Source organism: Hemibagrus wyckioides, linkage group LG06, assembly GCF_019097595.1.
Source record: "Hemibagrus wyckioides isolate EC202008001 linkage group LG06, SWU_Hwy_1.0, whole genome shotgun sequence".
Classification (NCBI taxonomy): domain Eukaryota; kingdom Metazoa; phylum Chordata; class Actinopteri; order Siluriformes; family Bagridae; genus Hemibagrus; species Hemibagrus wyckioides.
In genome coordinates this window covers 38007937-38020990 of record NC_080715.1, presented here as the reverse complement: position 1 = coordinate 38020990, position 13054 = coordinate 38007937, and the positions used below count along the sequence as shown (strand labels likewise).

The following is a 13054-nucleotide window of genomic DNA, read 5'->3' as shown; positions in this document are numbered from 1 at the left end:
CTGTTGTCTACAGTTACATTCAATGTTGAAGAATATCAACAATATTTTAGTTAAGTATTTTGTTTGATGGCTTCTATATACACCCACCAAGAAACAGACCTTTTAGGACATGTCCATCCTCCTCACACACACTGCAGTCTCACAGTGACCTCAGAAATCAGCTCCTTCACACCAAAACATGCTGCACAATTCATCACCATGACACTAGATCTACTGAGAATGCCACCTTGTCTCTACATCATGTGACATTATTAATCTTGCCAGTCAGATTCAGTCAGGTCATTATGTACAGCACCATCTAGTGTTGAGGATGTTAGGACTGATGATGGCAGCTATAACACTAATCCCCCTCCTCCTTCTGCTAGAGTCCTTTAAGACTCCTCTCTATGAGCAACCAGACTGGAACTGGTGTCTCTGAAAACTGCTTTTTGCTAGTGTTATCTTCTGAAATACAAGAAGAACAGCTACATGCTCTAGTAATAAGCTCTTCTTGTGTGTTCCTTGTGTCATCATAGACTATGTTATCCATTTGATTCTCATCACTCCTGCAGGTTATAAAGATTGAAATAGTGCTCATGGGCAGGACTCAAACCTGACCTTAACATGACCAAACACCAGGCAACTAAATTAGGAAACAGAGCAACTTAAATACACACAGGGGAAATGAGACACAGGTGACAGCAATGACACCTTTAACAGACAGAGGGGAAACACATCAGGGGGAAATGAGGACCTCTAGTGTCCAAAACACTACATAACAAGTCCAGACTGTAGTAGTTGAGTATGTTACTATGGTCTAATGATCGCTGGGGAACCAGAGAAAACACGAGTAGGTTTCAGGGAGAAATGTCCATATGACAGTGATATTTATTGCAAATAGTATGTCATACATCAATAACTTGTCTCACCATTCACACACACACACACACACACACACACACACACACACACACACACTGTATCCATCCTTTACATTTTATTATCAATAATGTGTTCTTTATTAACACCTGTAACAGACTATAAGGACATTATGCAAATTACACAAAAGCTAGATTAGAAATCCACATTCAATCCAGTCCAGTTCAATAATCCTCCTTCTTTTATTTTTACCCAAAGTCTTTAAAAGACAGAAAGAAGAACTTCTATAGCAGTCTTCTTACACAACAGCATGATGGCAAAAGCTTTTCTACAGCATTTGTTTTTTAACCTGATATAACAATGTTACACATCAGATATAAAAATATCAAATACACTTAAAATATAATTATCAAGATTATTCATCAGCAATTTTTCTATGGATTAAAATTGAATGCAGAACAATACTCTTAGCTGAAATTAGTAACTGTAACACATACATACATATGCCAGAATCTGCTATATAATTTTAAACTGTATTAAAATCATAAATATTGTGAATCCCGTGCTTGACCATGGTGTATATTTATGTTTTCAGCATTATTCTATAATATCTGAGAATGTGTCTATATTTCCATTGGATTAGTTTGTAATGATGCTCTCCAGTGATCATCTGGACCCGTGTTGCTCCGGCTGTGTTAATGTGGGTCAGTAGAGTAGCAGGTGTAAATGACAGTAGTAAATAAAGTGGCATCAGACAAAATCTGAGAAAAAACAGAACATGAAAATTATACATATATCACACAGAGAAATTCTATGGCTTTTACTGTCAGATTCAAGAGGTGAATAAAAAGCTTTTAGGTGACACAAATCTCCAAACTTGACTTAGTTTTTTACACTATGTGTTGTTCTTATAGAAACAGGAGAAGATATTTTCCTATAACACACTGTTAAAAGAAAGCATGTGTGCTTTATGTATTTTACATGCAGTGAATCACAAAAATAAAGATGTCTATTAATATTACTAGCTGTACAGTCAGGAACTGCTTACTGCAGGGGCAATTACACAAACTCAGACAGGTGGTAGATTTTTAGGTGATTCTAAAGTAATGTACACTAAATGCAAAACAAAATAGTACATTTTTAATGAATTTTTTTGCAGGTGTTTAATATTTTTCAGTAAAAAACATTATCCTTCTTTGACGTCTGGCCAAAAACCAAAAGTGCTGTTTTTGACCATTTTATGCCAAAGGAGTCTGATGGCATTCTTAATAAATATAATGAACTAATATTAAATATATACAGGTCTAATGTCAGGGTCTAATATACAATGAGAGACTTTATTTTACATTAATGAGTTTATAACATTCTCCATTTGCTATAACAGAAAGTAAGGACTCTCTGTGAATTAATGTTACTCGCCTCAGACCAAGGGGGGCGGAGCCGGTAATGATTAGAGTAATGCTGAGCTGGATCACTATATCATTATAGAAGAAAAACAATGATCTGCAACGGCATCAACTCAGGCTTCGTGATTAACGACACTTTTTCGCTTTGCCTAAGCATGATCTATGTGACCATCGTCCCTGACAGAGACAGGCGCCTTCAAGAGGTGGGATTTATAAGCTGCATTTCTGTGAAAACTTTACTTTGTACTTATAAAAGTTTAAAGCGTAAACCTTGTGATTGTGATGTGTAATTATTATGTTTCGTAATTATTCTGTTCTGATCCTATAAAAACCAACCCATGAATGAAATCAAAACAGGATCAATGAAACAAATGTTCATACCTGGAAAAAGGAAGAAAATTAAAACAAATCACAAAGGGGGTGGGGGGTCGGAGGATTGTGTTCATTCATGAGATAGTGGGAAGGGGGCGGGGCTTCCAGGTGGTGTAAGGGAATATTGCACACCTGAGTAAATTATATCAGGTTCATGTCAGTTGGCTCATCTCCAGTTTTATTGATGAGAAAAAGTTGTTTTGGGAATTTTTTGACTGATAACTCATACTAGTGTACTTCTCTGTGAAACTGCAGAGCTCCTACACAAAATACAGAACGGATCTCAGGTCTGGTCTGCATGTATACTAACCTGATCCTCCTGCTTTATCTTATAGTCCAGACATCCTTCAGTAGTCACCTTCTCTCCACATCGTCCTCCTAAAGTAAAAAGTCATCAGAAATGAAAGCTTTTAGTTAGTAACTTCAGTATTTTACTTTGTGAAGTGATCATGTAAGGTGTGCAGGCTGCTGTTCTGTTTCAACTCAAATACATTAACACTGAAGACAAGATCACACACTGAGTGATACAAAGAGCTACGTTTCAAATCTTTTTGCAGTGCTTGTTATGAGATAGTGATAGTATTTATATATGTTGTTGATCCAGAATGCTGGTGAACAGACAGACTCACAGACTGACTGATGTATTGACCTATACACTGACCTCAAGACTGATTTACTGGCTGTATTGACTTGATTTCCAAAAGAGGAATTTGGAGAAATTTAGTGGAAAACTCTGTGTGTGTGTGTGTGTGTGTTTGTGTTGTACTGGTGTACCTTTGTGTCGCCAACAAATAAATGCCACTACACCGACTATCACCAACAGAAAAACCACAGAAACACCGAAAACTGTGTAAAAAAAAAAAAAAAACGAACGAAAAATGTTAATAAATCTAATAATACTGGTATCTTTTTCATTTCTGATGAAAAGTTTTGGCACCCAGAGGGAGACTGCTGTGAGTTTGTTGTTTATCTTGTTCCAGTGTTGTTGAGGATGATGAAGGTGGAGAGTTAGTTGTTTTACTTGGAGGCTGTTCTGATGGAGGTCTTCTGTCTGTTTTCCCCGAGTGTGTTGAAGTTTCTCTTCTTCCTACTGAAAAGACAAAACATATTAAATCTAAAGTCTGTTTTTAATCACTGTTAGTAATATGACACATGACACTGGAGTAAAGCATGTTCACAGTCATTAATGAAAAAATGTACCTTTAACATTTAGTCTGAAATCTTTTCTCTCTGCCTGTACAGAACATCTGTAGTTTCCCTGGTCCTCTTCAGTCAGGTCTGATAGGAGTAGAGAGAGGTTTCCTGGAGAGTTTTTACTGACCAGTTTGACTCTGTTTCTGTGATGTCCAGTCTGTTCAGGGTAAATTTCCTGATAATGATTGCTATTAGATTCTGTTGGTATTGAAAACTCCCATTTTAGAGACTTTGGTTTGTTCTGTAGGTCAGTGCAGACACAGGGCAGAACTACAGACTCTCCTGTGAACACAGTCATGTCCTCTACCTCTGCCTTCTTCACCAGCTCACAGCCTGTAAACACAACATTTACAGTTAATAATAGAAATACTGCAATTATTAATATTCCCTGCTTGGAAATCACAACATTTTCTGATAGAAACCAGAAGAGATTTTTAAAGGACCTGTTTAAATTCTCTAAATGAATCCAATATCAGGACTCAATATTACTGACTTATTTTATTTTAATAACTGTAAAATCTTTAATAAACTTTAATATTTGTTTTATTCCAGCTGATGATGCTCCTACAAATGGAAACAATTCCTCCAGTTAAAATACTTCACCTTCCATAAAAACAATAAAATAGTTGTTAACATATGTCTTTATGTCATGTACCTTAGCTTAGAAATTGTTAGGATTTTATCTGCAATTTCCCAACCTGACCACCAGAGGGACCCTTCACCCCAATTCTAGCGCTTCTGGGTCACAAACTCACTTCCTCTCTGTCAGTAGATTTAATATTTAATTTTACAGTATGTTAGTGTTATGAAGGACTTATACAGGTGTCATGTAGCTCTATAAACACTACAATGAAAATAAATCATAGATTAGACTGAGAAATGTCTCAAATCCAATCCAATACCAGTTGAAAGTTTCAGGTCAGTCTGATCCCATAATCAGTATTTAATGTCATTTAGAACTCTGTACTGATGTGTCACTATATGACTCCTAGATTAATTCCCCTTTAGTTATAGGAAATGGAGTAGATGTTTTGGTTAAATAATGTGACTATAATACATTTGAAGACAAATCTTTCACACTGAATACTAACTATTATTGTGTATTTAAATTCTTTACCTTTAACATTAATCCTGAAGTCTCTGTGTTTCTTCTCAGTTCTGCACCTGTAGACTCCCTGATCCTCTTCTCTCAGGTCAGATATGAGCAGAGACAGATTACCAGGAGAAATGTTATTAAACAGCTGAAGTCTGCCACGGTAGTGTTCATCATTTAACACGTCAGTCAGAGATCCTGTTCTGAAGGTCATCCAGGTGAATGTCTGAGGTTTGGTGTTCAGGTCAGAGCAGGAGCAGGGTAACAGAACTGAACCTCCTTGGTGTTGGGTGATTTCTACCAGGTCATTATCACCAGAGAGATCACAGCCTACAGAAACAAACATACAAAAACTCAGAATCTACTGAATACTATATGAAGTACAATATTTCAAAATGAAATTCTATTAAAATATTTATGCTTCAGTACAATTCATTCTAAAATTTTGAAATGTTTCTGTTTTACTACTACTGACTACCTAAGAAGTAATTAATTGGTATAGATAACTGTTTATATTGTGTTTATTTAGGATTGTATCATATTTTAGTGTATGATTAGGAAATCTTCAACAGTTTATTGACAGTGGAGTGGCTCTCCCTTTTAGTTTTTATAGATAGTCTTGCCTCTCTATTTTCCCTCTCTCTCTCTCTCTCTCACTCTCTCTCTCTCTATATATATATATATATATATATATATATATATATATATATACATTATATATATATTTATATATATATATATATATATATATATATATATATATATATATATTGCCAAAAGTATTCGCTCACCTGCCTTGACTCGCATATGAACTTAAGTGACATCCCATTCCTAATCCATAGGGTTCAATATGACGTCGGTCCACCCTTTGCAGCTATAACAGCTTCAACTCTTCTGGGAAGGCTGTCCACAAGGTTTAGGAGTGTGTTTATGGGAATTTTTGACCATTCTTCCAGAAGCGCATTTGTGAGGTCACACACTGATGTTGGACGAGAAGGCCTGGCTCTCAGTCTCCGCTCTAATTCATCCCAAAGGTGTTCTATCAGGTTGAGGTCAGGACTCTGTGCAGGCCAGTCAAGTTCATCCACACCAGACTCTGTCATCCATGTCTTTATGGACCTTGCTTTGTGCACTGGTGCACAGTCATGTTGGAAGAGGAAGGGGCCAGCTCCAAACTGTTCCCACAAAGTTGGGAGCATGGAATTGTCCAAAATGTCTTGGTATGCTGAAGCATTCAGAGTTCCTTTCACTGGAACTAAGGGGCCGAGCCCAGCTCCTGAAAAACAACCCCACACCATAATCCCCCCTCCACCAAACTTTACACTTGGCACAATGCAGTTCTCCTGGCAACCGCCAAACCCAGACTCGTCCATCAGATTGCCAGATGGAGAAGCGCGATTCGTCACTCCAGAGAACGTGTCTCCACTGCTCTAGAGTCCAGTGGCGGCGTGCTTTACACCACCAGCTGACAGTTGACTGTGGAATATTTAGGAGCGAGGAAATTTCACGACTGGATTTGTTGCACAGGTGGCATCCTATCACAGTTCCACGCTGGAATTCACTGAGCTCCTGAGAGCGACCCATTCTTTCACAAATGTTTGTAAAAACAGTCTGCATGCCTAGGTGCTTGATTTTATACACCTGTGGCCATGGAAGTGATTGGAACACCTGATTCTGATTATTTGGATGGGTGAGCGAATACTTTTGGCAATATAATGTATATATATCAGGGGTCTCCAACCTTTTTCCCTCTGAGAGCTACTTTTGACAAAATGAAGGTGGCCAAGAGCTACTCGTGTTATATTATTAGTAACATTTATTTACACAGCTTATTGCAGTAAACCAAACCAGCTGAATAAGCTATTTTTGCTTGTAATTTTTTTTAATTCTAAAATCAAAAAGGTATATTTTGTTTTCTTTATCCTTTATCCAAACTACTTCAATTTGTGTTTATAGATTTAAGTTTATATAACACTTCCATGTACGGTCTTGGTGCTAGCTGTGTGTCAAATCGATTGATGAACCTCTTTATTAAAGTGTGTGATGTGCATGGACACGGAGAGGAGCATGATTTGTCCGGGGAGTCAGATTTCGGTACAGGACACAAAAGGGGCAGGACATTTCCGAGTTTGATTGGGATGAAATTTTTATTTACACAATTCAGTAAAATAAATTCAATAAAAATCTTTAAATTGAATAATAAAATATAAATACATTTATAGAAAAATACCCAGCTGATTTCTACTTTATCCTTATCCATGTGTTCAATTTTTCACTTCATTCCCATCTCTTCATTATTTATTTATTTGTTTATTTATTTATTTATTTATTTATTTATTTATTTTAGATGTGTATTTGATATTAACATGATTATTGTGCAACATGCTTGATTGGGATGAAATTTAAACAGGTTTAATGAGTTAATTTGATTTTATCAATTTTGTACATATTCTATGAAACTTTAGGTGAGCTACTCAGAAGTGTGTGTTGGAGACCCCTGCTCTACATGCTTCTCCTCTTATACCAGTGATTCAGACCCCTTCAGCCCTCTAGACCTGAACCCTGAACTTGGATTTAACTTCATATAGTTATTTAGTTATAATTAGTGTTTAGTTATTTAGTTAAAAGTCCACATGGACATGAGAAGAACAAACACAGAAACTCCACACAGATGGGAACCTGATCTCAGGACTGAAGCAGGGACCCTGGAGCTGTGAGGAGACGACGCTACACACTGCATCACCACACTGCTCATAGATCCACACATTTACACTTTTGTAGAGATGGGAATCAAGTGAAAAATAGAACACATGGATAAGGATACAGTAGAAATCAGCCAGGTATTTTTTTTTTATAAATTTATTTATATTTTATAATATAATTTATAGATTTTTACTGAATTACTTTCACAGAATTGTGTCAGTTTTGAAAATGTGAACACAGTGTTGATAAATGCTTGTAACTAATGCTAAAAATATGATGTAATGCAGGAAGTGAAGTTGGTGGTCAGAGAGACAGCAGGAAAAGGTGTGAAATTCTCACACATCTATAAATACTTCAACCACCTTCTCAACACACTCTCCTTGCTTGTCAGCACATTTCCGTTTGCATCCTTTATCACCCTAACCTGTAACACATCCATCCTAGCTCGGTCCCTCTGTCTAGCCAATCGATACAAGTCCTTTTCTCCTTCCAACAATATCCAACTTAATATCTCACACAGCTCTCCATACATCTTCTCCTTAGCCTTCACAACATCTCTTCACCTTATGATGCATCTCCTTGTACTCCTGTCTACTTTCTTCATCTCTCCGCCTATCCCAGTTCTTTTTTGCCAGCCTCTTTCTCCTTATACTTTCCTGTACTTCCTCATTCCACTACCAACTCTCTTTGTCTTCTTTCCTTTGTCCAGATGTCACACCTAGTACCTACCGAGGTGTCTCCCTCACCACTTCTGCAGTACCTGACCAACTGTCCAGTCTCCCTTCATCCCAGCATCTGTCCCATCTCCTCTCTGAATTTCACACAACAGTCTTCTTCCTTTAGCTTCCACCACCTGATCTGAGATTCAGTCTTCTCTTCCTCATCCTCACTGCTAAAATCATCCTACAGACTACCATCCTGTGCTGTCTAGTTACACTCTCCCCTGCCAACACCTTACAGTCTCTAATCTCTTTCAGGTTGTATCTCCTGCATAGAACATAGTCCACCTGTGTAGATTTTTACTGAGTTTATTTTATTGCATTGTGTCAGTTTTGAAAATACCAGTGTTGATAAATGCATGTAACTAATTTTTATCTAAAATAAAAACTCTAAATATGATGTAGGAAGTGAAGTTCGTGGTCAGAGAGACAGCAGTGACAGAGAGACAGAGATGATAATGAAGTGAAAAATACAACACATGGGTAAGGCTAAAGTAGAAATCAGCTGTTTTTTTCTATAATTTTAATTATATTTTATAATTTAATTTAAAGATTTTAATTGAATTTATTTTACTGAATTGTGTCAGTTTCGAAAATGTGAAATGTGTTGATAAAACCAATTAACTAATGTTAAAAAATAAAAATCCTAAATATGATGTAATGCAGGAAGTGGAGTTGGTGGTCAGAGAGACAGCAGGAAAAGGTGTGAAATTCACACACATCTATTTACAGCTAAGACCAGAGTGAAGAAGTGATGTACAAGTTACAGGAAATAACTTTTCTACTATGCTTTATATGAGTTATTATAGATACATTCAATAAGACAGAGATTGAGATAATGACAGAGACATTATCAAGCATCAGCCAGGTCACTGTGTACAGAGCCAACTAATATAGAGGACGTTAGGATTGACCGCAGGTGGACCAGTGATTCCCCTCCCCCCATGCACCAGAGACTTTTTAACAAGGACACTGACAAGTATTCACAGTTTATAAAACCACAGTCACATGAACAACTAGCATTCTCATAGTTCTGCAGAGCCAATGTGAGACACCCAGCATGTCAGAGTGACCACAGGACTGTGGTCAGGGCAACGTGGGGGCTGATGGGAGAATGACAACTTCCTCTTTCTCTAACAGGGCATTACATTTTCTTTTTTTCTGTATTTTCTATCTAAGAATGCTTCACAAAAGATATAAAATGACGCATAGACTCAAAATATTATTTCTGATATTATCCATCAGCACACAGACACTTTATTGCCAAAAGTTTTGGGACATCTGCCTTTACATGCAAATGAATTTTAATGCCACCCCTTTCTTAATCCAGAGGGTGTAATGGGTGTTTATGGGAATTTTTGACCATTCCTCTAGAAGTGCATTTGTGAGGTCAGGCACTGATGCTGGATGAGAAGGCAAGGCACACAGTCTTCACTCTAATTCATCCCAAAGGTGTTCTATCAGAGGATAGTTGAGGTCAGAACTCTGTGCAGGCCAGTCATGTTCCTCCACACCAAACTCGCTCATCCATGTCTTTATGGACCTTGCTTTGTGGACTGGTGTACAGTCATGTTGGAACAGGAAGGGGTCATCCCCAAACTGTTCCCACAAAGATGGAAGCATGAAATTGTCTAAAATGTCTTGCTATGCTGAAGCATTATGAGTTCCTTTCACTGGAACTGATGAGCCAAGCCCAACCACTGAAAAACACCCCCACACCATAACCCAACCCTCCACCAAACTTTACATTTGGCACAATGCCATCAGGCAAGTACCGTTCTCCTGGCAACCGCCAAACCCAGACTCATCCATCGGATTGCCAGACAGGAAAGTGTGATTGGTCACTTCAGAGAACACATTTCCACTGCTTTAAAGTCCAGTGGCGGTGTGCTTTACACCACTGCATCTGACACTTTGCACTGCACTTGGTGATATAAGGCTTGGATGCAGCTGTTCTGTGATTTTACGTGGCCTACCACTTGATGGCTAAGTTGCTGTTGTTCCCAACTGCTTCCACAACTGTTATAACAGTTGTAGGAAAACATCATTTGAGTTCACTCTAGAATCTACTGTAACATACATTTCTCTTTGAATGATCATTTACATATCCCAGCTCTCACCACCAAATGGTGATCAAATCAGACACTGATGAGGAACTGTGAACTAGCTGACAGTTGGGGGACCAACTCTGGGGATCTTTCTCCCATCCAGTGCTTTGTTTAAGAGTATCACCTCTAGGGTTTTGTACTGTCACACCTCCAAGTCCTGCCCACTCAAGGCCTTTAAAACCACAACATACAGTATGTTCCTTTTCACTGGACTTGAGGACTACAGTACCACCGCAGTGTGTTCTGATCTCCAATAAAACATTTCTGCTGAACACTACTTCTGAGTCCCCTGAGTCTGCTTCGGTGAATTCACAACACAATTGACTGTGGAATATTTAGTAATGAGGAAATTTCACTAATGGACTTATTGCACAGGTGGCAACCTGTCAGGTACCATGCTTGAATTCACAGAGCTCTTGAGAGCAACCAAATTTTTTACAAATATTTGTAGGAGCAGTCTGCATGCCTAGGTGCTTGATTTTATAAAGCTGTGGCCATGGAAGTGATTCAAACACCTGAATGATTTGGAGGGGTGACCCAAAACTTTTGGCATTATAGTGTATTATACATACAATTACTCCAGTTAAAATACTTCATCTTTCATAAAAACAATAAAATGGTTGTTAACATATGCTTTTATGGCATGTACCTTAACTAAATAAAGTTAATACATTACTTAAGTTACATCTTCATTGGGCTACATGACACCTACATAAACCCTTCATAACAACTGACATGAACCTAAATACATATTATATGTAGGATTATATTAGTTGTTTGTTAATATGTTAATGTTTATGTTAAATGATTTCACTGGAACACTGACACATGAAGAACAATCACAGAAACTCCACACAGATGGGAACCTGATCTCAGGACTGAAGCAGGGACCCTGGAGCTGTGAGGAGACGACGCTACACACTGCATCACCACACTGCTCATAGATCCACACATTTACACTTTTGTAGAGATGGGAATGAAGAGAAAAATAGAACACATGGATAAGGATAAAGTAGAAATCAGCCAGGTATTTTTCTATAAATGTATTTATAATTTATTATTCAATTTAAAGATTTTTATTGAATTTATTTTACTGAATTGTGTCAGTTTTGAAAATGTGAACACAGTGTTGATAAAAGCAATTAACTAATGTTAAAAAATAAAAACCCTAAATATGATGTAATGTAGGAAGTGGAGTTGGTGGTCAGAACCACAGCAGTGACAGAGAGACAGCAGTGACAGAGAGACAGCAGTGAGAGAGAGACAGCAGTGAGAGAGAGACCGTAAAAAAGGTGTGAAATTCACACACATCTATTTACAGCTAAGACCAGAGTGAAGAAGTGATGTACAAGTTACAGGAAATAACTTTTCTACTATGCTTTATATGAGTTATTATAGATACATTCAATAAGACAGAGATTGTGAGAGATGTAATTCAGTAAATGTGTAAAAACATACACTGTAAGTATTATAGGGATGTAAAATAATCTGACTGTAGAATCCTCCTTATTCATTAGCCCACCTCTCTTCATCAGTACATTTTACACTGAAGTTAATCAGGAAGAAAAAATCCACATGATCAAAGCTGAACAGGTCTAAATAAGGACATTATAACACAAGGCAGGATGTGTACGTTTACCTTGTGTATAAAGATTAACTCTGTCTTTGAACAGATTAATAGTGTAACATTTGACACCCCTAACATCCCTATAATACTTGTTAGTTCAGGATCAGAGCTGAACTCCGGCCTACTGTAAACCCAGTCTGGACAGAAACCACATGAACTAAACACAAAGCAGCTGAACTAAGAACTGGCTAATATTCTCTCTCCTTTCTGTAATAGAAAATAGAAAATAACTTCACTCACCTGCAGCCACGTGAAACACGACAGACAAAAGATACAAGCACTTCATCATTACTGATTCTTCTGTACACACACACACCAGTCCCTCAGCGTGAAACACACACACACTCTGACACACTGCCTGAGTGTCTCTCTTTATATACTCTGGTTTTCAGGAAACCACAACGAACACTACGTCATTTCTCATTATTGAAAACGTATTTCATCACTCTTTCCATCATTATAAGCATTCGTATATGTACACACTCTCACACACACACACACAATTTTAATTAATAACATAAGTTAATATAGTATAAACTATAGTATAAAAAGATTATATTTATTTATTTATTATTAGATTACAGAGCTATGGTTTAGAGACTAAGTGGCGACATCTTGTGTCATAACGCTGCTACTACAGCTGGTCTACAGATAATTACTCATCACCGATATAAAGCTATATCCAGATTTCTGCAGAAAGAAGAAAAAAGGCCTTTATTGTCTCTAATTAATGAACAGGATAATTGTAATATTATTTTTCTTCACATTTCCCAGCTTGGTCAGAATTTGGAGTATGTTGTAAAGCTGCATGTTTATTGTTAAGATTCCTTTTTTCTCAATCTTTGTAACTGGTAATGAAAATGACATCATCACATGACCCACAGTGACGCACTGCCTAAATGGCTATTTCCAGAGGCAGGTAATAGGTGTGTCTGACTTGAAGCAACTCTGCGCAGACCGATTGGTACACGAGG

The 13054-nt window shown here is 37.5% G+C and overlaps 1 protein-coding gene across 1 annotated transcript; it reads right to left on the bottom strand.

The window, feature by feature from the left end:
* Nucleotides 1-2639: 2639 nt before the first annotated feature.
* LOC131353846 (uncharacterized) lies at nucleotides 2640-12447 on the bottom strand. The gene is made up of 5 exons (XM_058390919.1): nucleotides 12321-12447; nucleotides 3837-4163; nucleotides 3574-3726; nucleotides 2947-3014; nucleotides 2640-2645 (listed from the first exon to the last, which is right to left on the bottom strand). The coding sequence occupies exons 1-5, from the start codon at nucleotides 12367-12369 to the stop codon at nucleotides 2640-2642; spliced, it is 603 nt and encodes a 200-aa protein (XP_058246902.1). The 5' UTR covers nucleotides 12370-12447.
* Between the last annotated feature and the right edge of the window lie 607 nt (nucleotides 12448-13054).